Source organism: Gobius niger, assembly GCF_951799975.1.
Source record: "Gobius niger genome assembly, chromosome: 10".
Taxonomy (NCBI): Eukaryota; Metazoa; Chordata; class Actinopteri; order Gobiiformes; family Gobiidae; genus Gobius; species Gobius niger.
Window position 1 is genome coordinate 22,277,746 of NC_136861.1, and position 17,282 is coordinate 22,295,027.

Sequence of the window (17,282 nt, forward strand, 5' to 3'; positions counted from 1 at the left end):
GGAGGAAAATGCATAGTTTTAACATTTTTAAACTTGTGATAAGCGATTCCGCTGTGTAATATTGCAATAATATTATTGCGGTATTTCCCTAAACCATTTCAACACCATGTGTTCCATTCTAAACACAAATTGTAAGCAATTATTTTTTCAGCAAATTGTGTCATAAAAACACATTAAAAAAAAAAAACTACAAAAGGAATAAAATGTCTAACTACAACTGAACCTTTACATTTAAAGGAGCTTTGCCTGATTGTACAAAGAAACAGCGTCACTCAAATTTTACAAAATTTCACTGTAAAATATGCCTACTAGCCTGACATTTTATGGCTGTTTAAAAGGCTATAAAAACAGTGTTTTTTGGATAAATGTCTGCTTTTACCATATACTAAAGGACGAAACAAATTTTATTCCAATAACAGAAAATAAACAAAATCAAGGATAGCTCCTTTAAGTACAACACATTGTTTGTTTTTGGCAAAGTTTGCCAAAAAATGTCTCCATCTTTAGTGATGTTGCGATACGGATATTGCATCACCTAATCTCGCGATACAATATTTTTTGCAATATATTGTGCAGCCCTAATATCTACTGACTAAAGCCACAATATAGGGCTAATCTGATCTTCACCTGTTGAAGGTGATTGGCGTAAATAATTACAACCGTCTCAAATGCAATGAACTTGAGTTGCAATGCACAGATGTTCCGATCGAGCTATTTCTTCTGCACAGACGCGTGGGGGCACTTTGAAGATGTGAGGATCCTGTGAAGTGGTTTTCGGGCAGGGAGCAGAGTCAGCCATCTGTGTCCATTGCTGCACTGAAGGAAATGTAAACGTGACAACAGTCAAACCAGGGTCAAGTCGAGCTTCCTGGATTTACAAGCTTCAGGGCGTCCGCGCCGTGCTTTGAGCCGGCGTAGAAGAAATAGATCAGTATAATGATGTCTTTGTCTTTCCTGAGCAGGTCTGGTGCACAGAACCATGATCAGCCGCGGGTGTTGAAGTTCCTGCTTTTGTCAGCATCTTCGCGTCTCCCTCTGTTATTAGAGGGCTGTATGCTAGCCCCATGGATCTCTGGATTTAAGAGACGCAAGCCACAAATGCAGCATTGAATATTCATCAGTCCAACCCCAACCACATGAGAGGCGCAGGAGATCGCCAGACTTCGGCTCATCAATCTGTACTGGCTCGAGACTCCTTCCTGACTTTAGATTTTTAAAACAGACTTTAGGTGAATTAATCCATACTTCTCCTAAAATACGGTACATGTTCAAGTGGTTAAGTTCTTTATTTCCCTTTTATGTCGTCTGGGGTGGTTACAGCAAATCATTTGCCTCCCAGTAGGAAGGGAATTTCGTATTGGTTTTTGCATTTAGCTTAAAGGGATATTTCATGATTTTTGACTTCAGGTTTTGTGACATAGGGCCTCAAATCTTAGTTATCCAGAGTGTTGTTGATTTCTGGAGATATATATATATATATATTTTCATGCAGTCCTTATATTTGAAAAGTGTAGGCTAGTGCATGTCTATATAGCTAGTAGCCTGCATTAAAAACCTCTTTCAAAATCATCGGACAGTCCTCCAAACGTTGCTATATCTGATTTGTCGAAAGCTTCTTTGTGAATTCCACGTGTAGTAATGCCGGCCACAGGTAAACAAACTACTGTAGATCCGGTAACCTAGCAGATCACTCCGCCGCTGTGTAGCTACAACCAGGAAGCTGATGCTGCTCAAATATAAGTTCTTTTAAATGCAAAATGGTGATATTTCAAAAATTATTCAGTCAACACAGACATTTATATCGGTAGTCTGGTGTTATAAGTGATTTACCTCAGGTGCACTGTGCTTGGTTCAGACTGTATTTAATGCAGGCTACAAGTTACCATAGACATGCGCTAGCCTAGCACTATCCTAGCACCACTAAACTCTTCAAATATAAGGACTGCATGAATTAATTTTTTTTTTTTTTAAATCTCCAGAAATCAACAGCACTCTGGATAACTAGGAAATGAGGCCCTATGTCAAAAATCCTGAAATATCCCTTTCACGCCAGATGGCATTTTTTTATGGGAATTGTCTTTAACAAAAGTTCTATTCTGTTTGTGCTGAAAGGTTGGCAGTTTTTAGGTTATTTTGACGTCAGTCACAGTCCATGAGCTAGACTTAAGTTTGGTGCAGCTGACCTCCCTGTTACATATGTTGGCATTTACTGATACTAAGAATGTGTAGTAGGTTAATCATGAAGTTAAGTCACTGGATTCCTACACAGGGATCAACTCTTGCTCAAGATTTCTTGTCTAGTTGTACCATTTAAAGTTGATGCCAGTCGCCTAAAAGTGCTGCACTTTTCAGTCTGATCTTAGTCCCTATAGGGCCCTCTGAGGCGTGACTCCAGGCAATCTGAACTGGCTGGCAGGAGCTCTAAGACTGTGGTCGCCCCCTGCCCAATTAGCAGAGTGGCTCAATAATCACAGCCCCATTACCATTTGAGTGTTTTATTTCACTTTGTACGCTTACTCTGGTGCCGAACCTCACAATGTCTGGATGACAGCATGCACCAAATACTTTTAAGTTAGGTCATATAAAATCATTGTATACTCTCTGGATCAGATAGTTTCAGTTTTGTACATTTGACATCCATTTGCAGTTTCAAGGCAAGGCAGCTTTATATATACAGCGCACTTTGTACACAAGGCATCTCTATGCGCCTTTACAAGATCAATATTGTAATTCAACTCGTATATAATTTTCATTTTCAAGTGGGTCGAATATACAGCTACATTAAGGATGAAAGAGTTCACGGTGAGGACAGTTTCCTGAACACTTTTTTTGTTTACCCTGCCTCATGCACATACGTAAATTCATTGAAAACCCCAGCATTCATAAGCAGAGCCTCGTAAGCTCTTCACCCCCCTTTCCCATCCACCTTTTCCAGCCTGTGATTTATTTTTCCATGGGGCAGAATGATTCCTGGAGCTTGTGTTTTTTCAGCTCTTTAAAAAACACTGTGCAGCGTCTTTGTGGCGGGCAGTTGGCGGTGAACTGTCTTGCGCCATGAACTCTGCCAAATTTATGTCCAGCTCCCCAAACTATATATTCATCCACTTAATTAAGTAGGGATGCTGTCTGTGAATAGCTTGTTGTGTAAAGTACCATGGCTTAGAAGGTGCTATAGCAGGTGGGCTTAATGCTGTTCATACCTTTATTTCTTTTTTAAAGTCGCGATTGACCAACAGTAAAATGCCTCTGTGCAGATTTCATTAGTTTGTTTGGTGCCTCAACAAGTAGGTTTAGTTGCAGGTTCATTATTGTTTTGACAAAACACTTTCCACATATCTAAGCTTGATGATTCAAATTGACCTCATATATGACTTGATATTTATTGTTGGCAAAACCCAGCCTTCGTGTCTCCATTGGTTTCTAATTATGTATCTTTCATGTCTGTTCTATCTCAAAAACGTAAGATCTTTTCTGCTTGTTGAGTGAATGACATGCAGCGGCCATTATGATAAAAATATGTTTGTGTAAGGCAGAAGACAGGTCGTGATCTGTGTCCTATTATGTGGGATTTTAAAGTGTTTGTACGACGCGTTTGAGGAAATCCACTGTTGATCCTGAACAGAGTGATCTACCTTATGCATAAAAGACTGTTTCCCTCGTGCGCAGCGTCCTAACCTCATCCTTGTGCAAGTGTATCCTTTCAGGCTATGAAGGAAAGAGAGAAGAAAGGGTAGAAAAGATGAACTAACTCCAAACATCTGGAAGTCTTCTGCTCGTCCTATTGTAGCTGGATGCTATATTTAACCACAGTCAGTGCGTATCGGCATAGTCTCTTCCCTCGCGGGGGCTGCAGATCAGGTCTGGGGGTTATAAAGCACATCTGAGTGGATTGTTCCATTGGCGCCGATAAAAGATTCCTGTCAGAGGAACAAATGACAAAATGGCCCAAAATTTAATGATGACAGTAGCAGTTTTGTCCAAATGGTGCACTTAGCAACTTGGCTTACGCTTTAATTAGTGTCTTTAAAGGGACTATACAGAGTTTAAAAATGTTAAAATTTTGTATGTTCCAGCCATGTCCTAATGTGTAGAATGAGCCCAGACCTATTCACCACAACTGCCTCTAAAATCCTGCACAAAAAGTTGCTACTTCGGGTCTGAAGTGCCGTCATGCACAAGCTTAATATAGAAGGTGCAGTTACATGTATGACCTGAGGCGGCAGTAGTGAGCATAAAATGGCCAACTTGCATCTAGCCCCTTTAAATGCTTTGTCTTGTCAGTCCATTTGGATCAAAACATGAATATATGAAATAATAACTAAAACAATCTTCAGGTCTATTCTATTCTATTAATGTTATTATATACTATATGTTTTATTCTATTCCTATATTTTACCGTTTCATTTTATCTCTGAACAGTAAAGTTCCAGCTCGTGTCCCACCAGAAGGAAAAAGTTGAAAGGACAGAAGGAAAATCAAAAAAATATTTGAAGTAGAGTTTGTGACCTCAGTTTGGAGACATGACTAAGGCTTGAAAGTGGTTTTGATTAACAGTAAAAATAATGGCGTCGGGGAGTGAAGGAAATGAAGGAATGAGGTGGCCGGTTTGTTCCACTTTCTGCCCTTAAGTTTTTCGTCACAAATCTCCTTCTGTACGGTCAAAAATGACATTGATGATTATGAATTCCACCCGATTGGAAATGGTCCGTGAATCCAGAGCAGGATGAAGAAAAGCCAGTAATTGCTGAAAGGCCTAATTACGGAAAGATGAAAAGCAAAGGAGCCTGGTTGGGGGTGATGAAAGCTGCAAAGCCACAGTTATTGATTGGAGGAATGGGAAATGGCAGTAAAAAGGATGATTCTGGACAGTGGAAAAACAGGAGGGAGAGGAAATGAGGAGCAGGTTTTTGAACAGAAACTTCAGATGCTTTCACTTAAAATAAAATACGAAATAAAAATATAGCTAAGATAATGGTTTAACTTTTGTTTTTAATTGTTCAGTGACACCATTTTATTGAAGTTCACCATGGTCTTCAACGTTAGATATTTGTGAAATTTCCAGATATTTTTTAAAGCACTACTAAGTAACTCATGCCCCATTGCCCCTAGAGGCCATAAGCGCCACTGCAGGTGTCGTAGCATGTTAGGTTGTATTACTCCCAGAGGGACTATGGAAAGGATTTATAAGGTAAACAAGTTATGTTACTTAGTACTGCTTCAATAAAGTAAAAAAAAAAGTGTCTGTTTCAACACTACTTTTCAACCTTATGGTATGAAAGCTTACTATTGATAAATATGAAAGCACTTGGGGCTGGTTTGAGAATGCTATCATTTTAAGATAGACCGTTGGACAAGAAACTTCAGCCACCTATGTGAATGTGGTGTGAGTGAATGAATGATGGTGGTCAGTGGTGCAGATTGGCAGCATTGCTTCCGTCCATCTACCACAGGGCAGATGTGACTACAATAAGAGCGTACCAACCCCCAGTCAAAAGGAACGAATAGTGACTATAATGTAGTGCTTTAACCTCTTAGCCCCCACCTGAACCGAGCACACTTTCACAAATCTAGAACTTCTTGAAAAAAAGTGTCCAAATGGCGTTGAAAACGAGGATGAAAATACAGCAAAAATGTGACAGAAAAGCAACAATAACAAAATTAAAATGTGACAAAAGAGCATGCATTATGATTATTCTTAAAACAGGATTTCTCTTTAAAGGTGCATTACATAACTTTTTATGTGTAAAAAAAAGTTGCGTATTTGACCTTGTAATGACATAGCAGCTGTATGACTGGTCACCATGGGGCCTTTACGTTCCATCCCAGTGGTCTGTAGGACGCGCCAGGATCAATTGTTTGGAAGGTTTTCACTGCTGATGGTGACCCTGCTGACCCTCTCACCAGAAAACCTACAAAACAAGTGATCCTGGAGTGTTCTAGAAACCACCGTGATCGAAAGTAAAGGCGCTAAGCTGACCACTCATACAGCCACCGAGTCACTACAAGGTCAATACACACAAATATCAACTTTTTCTTTCGTATAAAAAGTTGCATAATGCACCTTTAAGTAAAGTAAGTAAGACTTTGGTGCAAAAGTAAAATCCCCAATAATTGAAAGGTGGTTAATTAAGTACATGGCTGCTCAAGGTCTATTCGGGTAAAGAAAACAAACCTGCCATTTTCCCAGCATGCCCTATCAACCTGCCCCAATAGTACTCATTGTTTAATTCGCGCACCCCGAGTTTGGCTGTGAGACGGTGAGACGGTGATAGTTCCCATATGCGCGCGCGGATACCTGATCTTCATCCTGGTGGGTGAATCAACATTCTCTGCTGGTGACACAGATGTGCGCACCGTCTGTTGTAGTCCGCAAGTTAAACAGAGCAAAGGGGGAAGAGACAGAAGGAGATGGAGTGATACCGCTTTGTTTATATTGGGACAGGATATTTAATAGAGCCGTAAAAGCTAATTGGCGCGACTGCTGAGTGGTACTTTCCTGGTCTGCGTCCCCAGCTCTAAACCACTATGCAAACCTGATTTAGAGTGTGAAGATTCATCAGTGTTGTATCATTGTCAAGTTTTTTTTTAACTATTGTAGAAAATTTACCTCTTAACCCCCGCCTTAACCGGGTGCACTTTCTCCAGTTCAGCTTCACCCAAATCTAAAAGCTCATTCGAAAAGACCTACAAAACTCATCTAAATGGAGATTTTTCCTCGCATTGTTGCTGACATTTTTTTCCATTGCTTTTTGTCATTTTTTTTTTCACTTTTTCATCACTTGTTCTGTTGCTCTTTTGTCACTTTATTGGTCAGTTTTTCATCACTTTTTCATCACTTTTTTGTCACTTTTCAGTCATTTTTTTCATCACCTTTTCCGTCACCTTTTTGTCACTTTTTCGTCACCTTTTCATCACCTTTTCATCACTTTTTCATCACTTTTTGTCACTTTTTTTCACTTTTTTTCACTAATTTTTGGGTCTTTTTTTGTATCTTCTTTTCCGTCACCTTTTCCATCACCTTTTGGGTAAAGCCAAACTGGAGAAAATGTGCTCGGTTCAGGTGGGTGTTAAGAGGTTAAGAAACAACATAACTACTGTCAGTGCAGTTACTCGCAGCCCTACTTCGTTCCCACGATCTTTGCAAACACCTGTTATGCTCGTTCCAGATGTGATGTAATTTTGGCAGGTGTAAGTGATTCGCTACACCTTCTGTGTGTTTTGGTCAAATCATGATCCACTCACTCCCTTTCTGTTGTGTCAATTCCTCTTTCAAAAACACGCAAGTTTCTCCCCTCACCGTTCTACCCCAGCCCGCTTCCCCGTGTCAAGGCTGATTTGTGTGATGTCAGTGAAGTTCAGCCTGGAGTGGTAGGGAGTTGTAGGCGAACGGGAGTAGAATTTATGGCTTAAGAGGAGAGATATGTACAGTATCTACAGTGGTGTAAGATGTGCTGGGAAATGTATTAGCGTTAAGATGAGATAAACACAATAGAAAGTGATGTTTGAGTTTGTGTCTATGTAGGTCGGATTAGTGTCTGTTATTGTAAGATAGCCTTGGCTGTGATATAGATACAGACGGCATCACGTCATAGAAGGGGGCATGGCTTCGCCGAGGTGAAAATTGGCTCTTCTGGGAAACACAGTTTTTCACCATTTTTAGGTACTTTCTGGTGAAATATTATATTATATATCACATACAAATAAAGTCAAGTCTAAATCGGGTTCATATGGATGTTTATTCACAGTAGATTGTTCAATAGAAGTGAAAAAACGGCAGTCGTAGCTAGCGCTATCTAGCATTAGCATTAGCACGATGTTAACATGTAGCATCATTTTAGAGTTCACCATTATTTATGTATTCATGGGCTGTTGAACCACATTGCTCCTCTCCATGTCTTTGTATCTTTATTTAGTAGAAAACTATTTTCATAATTCAGCATTTGTTAAAACAGTTTTTGAACTGAGACAGTTTCGATTTTTCTCCAAATAGTTTTCGCCCTTAACTGTTTTCAAACATGACCATAAGTGGCGATTCCAGAGGCGCCGTCTGTATCTACCTGTATACCCTGGCCTCTTTCAGATTTTATTCCATTTGCTCCCTTTTCAAACTAGAGCCCCGAAAGGAAACCTCCGCACACACGGAAGAGATCAAAGAATTGGTAAAAAATAACATTATTTGCATGCCTTGTGCAGAAGCAATAACTAAAAACGTCAAAAACATTGGAAAGTTGAACGGCCCTTTTCTTGTGTCATGATTGATTTACATGATGTCGGCAGGGATCAGCCGTGAGTGGTAGGGGGGTTCCAGGTGAATGAGAGTTGAATTTACGACTGTGGAGGAGCGATACCGCTTGGAAATGGTCATATACACACATGCACTTCCAGATGTTGAGTGAGTCCCCTGGCTGCCCTTTTTGCTGTTATTAGAAAATCTCACTCGAAACTGTTTATTGAGAAGAGCAACAGAACTTTGGGAACACTTCTGCGACTTCTACAATTGTTGCTGCACGTGCTCGGACTTCCGGCTCTGCATTGACATCATGGCGGTGCGAGCTGTGGACCGTGCTTTGCTGCCGGCCACAAAGACATCATAATGTTTTTTTCCTTCGGAGCTGGCGGGCTTCCACTTACAAAGGCCTGAGGGATAGTGTAATGGCAAATAAGTCTTTTGACTCAACGGCAGGGTCATAGGAAGGTGAATTCATTTTAGTGGTTGTTTATTAATCCCCTGAAAGCGCACTTATCGCTGCGTTAAGGTGCGAGTGCATTGGAAGCGTGTTAAAGTATTTGGTAGTATTTTTTGTGCAAACATTTACTGTTATCAGATGTCCTTGTTGCTTGGTTTTTCAGGTTTACATGAAATGATATTACAATGGTTAGTCATCTGACCTCTCCAAAAACTCTGTTTCAAAAGTATAGTGGGTATAGGTCATATTCACATCTCTTTGCAATTCCTATTTCAGTACAATACAAAAAAATATTATTTTTAGTATGCAGCGCGGTGGCACAGTGGTAAGCGCTCTTGCCTCATGACATGAAGGTCCCGGGTTTGAATACACTCCTTACTGTGTGGAGGCTGCATGTTCTGACTGGGTCCTCTAGAAACAAATACAATAGGCTCTATTCGTGGCCCAGAAAAAGTGTCTTCGTACATTGGTGTATGAATGAGAGTATGAATGGGTGAGTGGATCCTTCCTGTAAAGCGCTTTGAGTGCCTAATGTCGGTGGAAAAGCGTTATATAACTTGAGACCATTTACCATGAGACCCTATAGACTCTAAATTCTCAATAAATTTCCTTTTTTTCTTTATGAAGTCAAATAAAGTGAATAAATTCTAACTTCCCTCACAGGTCGTCAACTGAATTTACAGCCTGTGAGGGAAAAAACAGGCCAAAAAATAAAACCTTTGCATTGTTTGCAGTCGTTATAAATTCTCTTAATAATTATGTGACATGTGAAATTTCAGTTTACTTTCAAATTTCTATTTTAATGTAAGTAAGTAAGGAAGGAAGGGCTTTATTTGTTTATTTGTTTGTACAAGTGTACAATGAAATAGTGTTCAGTCCTGAGCCGCTGCGACTGAGCCATGCTGCCACTGTGGGTCAACCTGAGCAGCATGTTTTTGGAGGTCGGGGAAACCATAGCACCCAGAGGAAAACCGGCTGCCTTCAGCCTCCTCTGATCCTCTGAAACTGTGCAGCGCCTCCTGGGTTTGTCCCTGTTTCAGAGCGTGGTGTCCTGCACTGGTCAACTTCACCTCCTCCTTCATCTTCCTCTTCCGCTGCTCCCTCCACTCCACAACAGTCTTTCACCATCTTTTGGGTAGGGCTTAGAAGTTAAAGTAATGTTAATGCATCATGGGTATTGAGTGTAGGTTTGTATTGATTTATTTTTACCACAAAGTACTATTTAATTTTATAGAACTGTTGTGTCTTATTCCTAGTTTGGTCACTGAAGCATCTTCTCCTTGTCTTGTCCCTGGAAGGAAATGATCCAGTAGCTGTGCTGTCCTCTTGTCTGTTTACGCCAGTTAGCAATAGCACATCCCTTTGCTCTTTCTGATCGATTGCATTTTAGATGTTTTAGTTTACCCTGGACATCTTCCACACATCTGGGCCACTATTCAACTGCTTCACTTATAAGGACTGAATGAGCGTGTGTGAGTTCAGATACCTGCGTAAAGCACAGCTCGTGAAAAATCAGCTAGAGCCACTTAGGTGTTTATTTCATCCGAGACGTATTATCAACAAGTCAGTGGGAGTTGGAATAACATGGGGGATATGAAAGGGATAAAATATAGGTTTAGACAACAAGTGTGGCCATATTTATCTACCTGAGTTTGATTAATAAAGTAATTTGTTGCTTCATTTTTTGCATTAAAGGTTTACAGGAGAAAATATGGCAAGTTGTCAGGGAAGAGTCACATTTTAAAATGAACAATAAAAATGAAATATTCTCATGCATACTAGAAATGTGACTTGTGTGTTAATATTTCTAATAATAAATGACTGGACTGAAATGTACATTTATCACATTCATCTCCTCAACAGTCTAGTAATAAAAAAGTGACTTTTAAAAGTTATTCAAGTCAAAGGGAAGTGATTATGTCTAAGTCCAAGTCTATTTGGCGCTGCACTTGTGTGGACCTGCACATTCAAAGAACCCTTCACCTTTTTGTTACTTATTTAGTTTCACCTGTAAATTCACCTTGGAGCATTTGGTACAATGTCATAATGCATAATTGGATGCACTGGAACGTTTCATAATAATAACTTTTGAGACTTTTTACTGGTTTGTAACACACTACATATTTATTTGACTACCAAATACAAACATCTCTCTTCTCATTATGCTTGAACAGCTCACATTGCTGTAGCTCTTTCCAACATGACATGAAGAATTCAGTCTGGCAACAACGTGGATCAGGTTTTGTACAATTTGTCATGTGTTGAGTTTAAGAAGAAAATGAGGTGACACACTTCTTACACACGCTTCATGTAACTCGACCCCATAGGCTTTGCTTTACACATGCATGCTACTAACAGTTGCTATTGCCATAAAAATCACTGCTGTCATCCGTCAAGACATTTTGGGCCGGATGCCATAGAAACATAATAGCTTCTAACATTATAGTGCTCTGGAACATATAGGCTAAGTGATGGCAGATTTAAGATATTAGTCTTTGACAAAAAGGACTGAAAGCTTTTGAATCCTTGTTTACATACATTCCTTGTTTGAGTGACAGTGTCTGGATCCTCTTCATCCTTCTATTATTTGCTGTTCATGCATTATTTTTGTACATGGCTGGCTTGGTGTAAAACAGTCAACAAAGCAAATGCAAAATAACATACCTTTTTTTCTTTTTAAGCCTTTGCCTTTTTCGTAAATCATTGACTTAACCACCCTCATACTCTCGCGTCATCACTCCCTGTTGTCGTAAGCTACTAGTCTCGACACATGCCATCCTACTTTGAAGCCCCCCCCTTTTAAAAACCTTCCCTAGCGCTGTTTACCACTCATGTATTCCCCATGGAGACAATGCAACTGTGTGTAGGGCTGAGTGAACGCAAAAACACAGACGGCGGCGTGTCATAGCTGCGGTAACCTAAGCTGCACTCGGGGCAGAAGTCACCTTGTCTGTTACATCAACAATAACAAGTGGCGCTTTCATGGGACAAGTCTTGGTTCGTCCCATTTCTGTCAAACGTGCAGGGGAGAAGTTTTGTCTCCCGCTCTTCAGTATTGATATTTTAGATATGACCAAACCATTTTTATACACATACAATCTAGTTCGTGTGAGGGACATTGTTACACTCTTACACTCTCTTACGCGCTTTATCAGTTTCCAACCGTGTAAATTTAGGAGGGTTTGGCTCAGTAATAAACAATTAAAATGTTGTTTGAAGGATCAAAACACAAAGTCCATCCATCAGAAATGAAAAGAGACTTACTGGAACCCATGAATAGTTTAAAAGTGTGGTGAGAGGTGTTGCTTTTCAACTGTGATTTTTCTGGTGTTTTGACCTTTATGGTTAATATATCTGTAATTACTGAGGATTAGACATATGAAACAAAAACTGCGCCAAAATATTTACTCTTTAGATCCAAGTTTTGATGCCTGTTGGGTTAGCACTAAAGGAAGTTACTTTTCACCTCAAAAAATTGATACAAATTAACAATAAATTGTATCTTCTGAACTAAATTAACATTATTGTTCTGTTTTAAGGTTCTATGTGACAAATATGTTAAGCACAGTTTTGTGCTCTTGGACTACATTTTATAGGCCAATCCCAGAGGGTGTGTCTAAAATAATTTTTATGTCATGTGGATTTTTGTCCCATTGTAAACAAAATGTGGGGAAAAAATGTGTCAAGTTTGAAGGCTCAAGGTTCAGAAAATATGCATTTGAAGTTATATTTTTAATTCCTTGTATAGTTTTATAGTTTGAAAAGTAGGGATTGCAATGTAAGTCTGTGGTTTACTATGTAAATGTATGGGCACAATGGCGACACATTTTAGTGACTTTGCGACAGAAAGTTGGCAATAAAAGGGTTCAAATATATGTAAAGTTACATTATTTTTACATGTATGACATGAGGAGAGTTAGACCTTCAAAATAAAAAAAAAGTCTAAAAAAATATTGTTCATTTTTTTTTTTTTTATAGCTTACAAGCACATTTTTGTGTTGAAGCAACCACAACATGAGTTTTTGCCACTACATAAACAAACTTAAACTCTGAAACAAATCCTTTGGGTCGTCTTTCACAGACATCAGGCCACATAAGGCAGATAAGAAATGTTCCATTTTGCCTTTGAAAATTTTAAGATATTTCATTTTTTGTGTTTTTTAAACATGCACTATAGTAATTTTGAGTCAGAAAGTTGGCAATTAAAGGGTTAACATTTCTTTAAAGTAATATTCTTTTTAGATGTATCAAAAGCGGAGAGACCTTCAAAATAAAAAATAAAGCGTTTCAAGAAATATCAATCCTTCATTATTTTATACCCTTCTAAAGTTTCACGCACATTTTGTGTCGACGTGAGTTTTTAAAGATGTGATTAAGGGTAAAGTACTGGTATGAATGTAACAGTACCCAGCCCTACCCAATAACAGTGATGACTAATGATCTGGAAAATATTCATAGATTTTCTGTTTGGAGACATTGGCCCCGGCCCTAAACGTAAATCCAACTCCCAGTGACTTCCAGTAATTCCTCGATACTTGTTTGACGCTGTAACAATCTTTCGTTTTTCAGAGCACCAAGGGTCTTCTGAACAACAAAGACTCCCGGATCCTCTGGACCAAAGACGATCTTCTGTTGACCACTGGTTTTGACATGGTAACTGCAGCTCTACACTTTAGTCTTCCAGTGGCTAAAACATCCCTATTGGTAATCTGCAATCTGTATAATGATCACAGATGCGCGGCCGTGAAGTCAAACTCTGGGACAGCAGGAAAATGAGCTCCTCCGTCAGCTCCGCGTCCCTCGGTACATCCAACGGGTGAGTACATCAGTGCGACTGGGCCTAAGCTGAAGGTTGATTTAGTTAATGCAGTTGGTCTTGAATAGCATCACCCCAGTGAAACACACACGGACCTCCATTCATTTGAGCAGTGATTTGTTGCACATTGATTAAACATTGCATAAACAAGACCATTTTGACACTGATTTAAAAGCATTTCTTAAGTTTTTTATGTCAGACTGAGTTTGTTACTAAATGCAAATGGAGGATCTGTAAAACATTGCGCTACATTTTAGTTTCTTGCGAGATGGGTGCTGTTCACCATGTGCTGAAAGATTGATACAAGATGTGAACGTTCCATCTCACAAAAATGTGTCTTGTCAAGCTTGCTCTGATACATTTGCATCAAATCCACTGGTGTAATGGACCAATCACATTGCAGTATTGCTGTGAATGGGACCTAGAAAAACAAATGGAAAAGTCGTTGTTTTTTGTTGTTGTTTTATGCTAGATTTTGAATTGCTTTGCCTGTGCTTTGCTGACTAACTTTGCAACTTATTCTCTGCTGAAAGGCCGTACTCTTCTCGAACGAGTAGAGCAGGGAAATTCCAGGTTGATATTACTGAGCTAATGCTATTCACACATATCAATCTGCTTCTTGCCAGGTTGTGTTGCGTCAGCGAATATTGCAATGATGATACTTTGGCGTTATTGTGCAGCCCTTTGTTTATTTGACCAACGCGTCTAATGAAGGTCAGCTTTTGGGAGGAGAGCAAGAGTTCTTTTGCTCAATCCAAGTGTTGCTTTTTAGAGGTTTCATAAACAAACAGTTCGGCCAAGTATTTCCAATGAGAACAGTCTGCACGGGGCCTGCTTCATGTTGGGTACGTTGAGTCATTGAATAAACTACTATGCAGTTCTTGGACATGGGCACAATGTGTTTCTCCCTGCTTTGTGAAAAAAAATTATAATTTGATCATACTTGAAAATTAAGTATTGAGAGAGTGACTGTTTCCTGCTCTTTGAAACGTGGACACACTCATTCAGCTGAGTAGATGTCAGCTTCCTGCCTGAGTGTCAGTGGAATCCATGTGGTGCCAGCATATTTTTCATGCAAATGGTGGATATTTGAAACTGCATTCCTTTGTGACTTTTATTCAGCATGCCAGTAAAAAATTCCCCACATGATGCTATTTTACAGACCGTCATTGCTCTAAAATAATGTGGACAAAAGCCGCAGATGACAGTGATACTTAGTGCTTTTACTCCGGAACTCATCTCTTGAGTCTTTCTGCTTTAGGACAAAAGTTTGCTGAAGTTTATTTTGGAGGTGGCGACGGTTTTGTGGTGTGAGGATTGTGCACATAGAATGTCCCGGGAAGGCGAGAGATTTCTACAGAAATGTTGGTGACAAGGTGGTATGATGTTGTCCTTTATGTCGAGTCTATGCATATGCCAACCACACACAGCAGGTTATTTTTTGAGTTATAGCATTCAAACACTCGAGAGGGGCTCACGCTGCTCTCTGATCTGTGGAGTGCTGTTGCTGAGTTTGGAGCTGTTAGATCACCTTAATCATACACAACAGTAAAGTCACATGTATCAGTCTCAAAGGCACCTCTTTTCCAGATGTTTGGAAAGTGAAAGGAACTACCCTGAAATAAAACGGGTCAAGATTTAGTTTTTCTTAACCAGACATTGAAACAAATGTGTCAACATTAACAGGAGCAAACTAGTTGTATCTTGGTTGGTAACTCTTTTACTCTCACTAATGAGGAGAGGATGGTGAAAGACTGTTGTGGAGCGGAGGGAGCTGCGGAGAAGGAAGAGGAAGGAGGAGGTAGAGGAGTTGACCAGTGCAGGACACCACGCTCTGAAACAGGGGCAAACCCAGGAGGCGGTGCACTGTTTCAGAGGATCAGAGGAGACTGAAGGCAGCCAGGTTTCCTCTGGGTGCTACGGTTTCCTCCAAAAACATGCTGGTCAGGTCGGCCCACAGTGGCAGCGTGGCTCAATTGCAGTGGCTCAGGACTAACACCTGAACACAATTTCGTTTGTACACTTGTACAATGACAAATAAAGCACTTATTTACGTACTACATCTGGACATTATAGACTGTCTTTGTGTAGTTCAGAATTTAGGCTTTTTCAGATCTTGAGCAAAAGCTTTACAACCCTAAGTGTGGCTAGTTAAAGCTCTGATGGGCTCGGAACATTTGGAAAATTGTGATTTTAATTTGACTAAAAACCTAAACCTAAATGTTCTTTAAATTTCCTTTTCAAGATATTCACACACACATAACATGTATATTATGCTCCCCCCACATTATATATTATATTAGTATATTATACTAATTATGTGTGTGGGGGGAGCATTATTCTGAATCACTTTCTCTTTCTGAACTTTGGCCTTGTACTAATTATCTGCTTCCTCCCCACTCTTTGAATGAGCAGGAGTTTCTATTTCAACACTGAAGTGCCTCTCTGGGAATGACATGTGGAAAATATAATCACCACTTCCAATTTATATCAAATGTTTGTTACTTTTGGCCAGACATTTGTTTATACTACAAATGCAGTTAACGCTGATAAAATGAAACTGCTCGATGTTTTGAAATCACAACAAAGTTAATAATAAGCTTTGTTGTGTCTGTTGCATCTGCTTGAATGATCGCGGTCTGGAAAGCATCTTGAGAAACAATCTTTTTTTTTTCAACTGAGCTTTTAGTCACAGCCATTCAGCACATTTCCTGGATTGTCCTGCTCACAAGAGAACTCCAGGCAGCGTTTGATGCTTTATTTCTGGTTCATTATTGCTATGACTGAGTGCATTTCGGTGTACGCAAGAACATGTTGCTTGGCTTGGTAGATTGGACAATGTGACTAAATTTGAGGGCCCGAGGAAGCTCCATGTCCACCTTCTCTAGTCAGGCGTTTCCTTCTCGTCATTGTAAGCCTGATAGGCATATAAAACTGGATTTTTTTTTCTTGCATTCTCGTCTGTTTTAGATTAAGTGACTTGCAGTAAACTTGATGTGTCATTGGAGGAGTGTGCTGGCTCATATCAGGTTTGCACGCGCCCGTCCACAAACACTTGGAATACTGTTTTTCAAGAGCGCTGCACTACATAAAAAGGCCCCGCAGCATGAGGCTGTAAAACCGGGCTGTGGGTGGAATATAATTTGGAAGGAGAATAATACAGGGCAAATGTTTATTTTTTGGGTCAGGACTGAAATTGAGAAGTCAGAAGTGAAGAGGTGGATGTTGAATGGAGTGGGAGGGGTGTTTTTAACTAGATGAAGGTGCTTATTACTGTGTAAGCTTTTCCACACAAATTTGACACTGGAGAACGGCGTTGATTCAGGGAGTACAGCAGGCTCCTTCATCCTCTTAACGTCTATAAAGTGGAATTGTCATAATGGTTTTAATTGGTCTTAAGTCATCTGCAAACAGCGAACTTTACAAGCCGACACAATTGCAACCAGCTTGACTGGGTAATTGCTTAACAAGTCATCATAATTATGTTTTACACCAGTCCTACATATTAGTGCTGAAAGTTTTTCATATGCTGGGAAAAGTGAAGGGAAAAATCAATGTAGGTACTGTAGGACTAAGTTATTGGAGAGGCCATAAGTGGGTAAAGACTTGTAACCTTAATAAAACACATGCATGTACCACTGTACCACCAAGCACTCATGACACAAACGTAAATAACAACAGAGGAGAGAAATGTGCTGGAAATGCAATCACTTTTATAAGTTTGTGTCACCATTGTTGATATTACTGTTAAAATCCACTTCCCATAACTTGAGTAGGGC

At 39.7% G+C, this 17,282-nt stretch overlaps 1 protein-coding gene across 1 annotated transcript in view; it reads left to right on the top strand.

Annotated features, from left to right (window-relative positions):
- Nucleotides 1-17,282, top strand: part of LOC306968688 (mitochondrial import inner membrane translocase subunit tim16-like) — a 111,375-nt gene that overhangs the window by 19,901 nt on the left and 74,192 nt on the right. The window contains exons 8-9 of the mRNA XM_079564159.1: nt 13,257-13,340; nt 13,421-13,503. Coding sequence (XP_079420285.1) covers nt 13,257-13,340; nt 13,421-13,503 — 167 coding nt within the window. The remainder of the gene's footprint in view (nt 1-13,256; nt 13,341-13,420; nt 13,504-17,282) is intronic.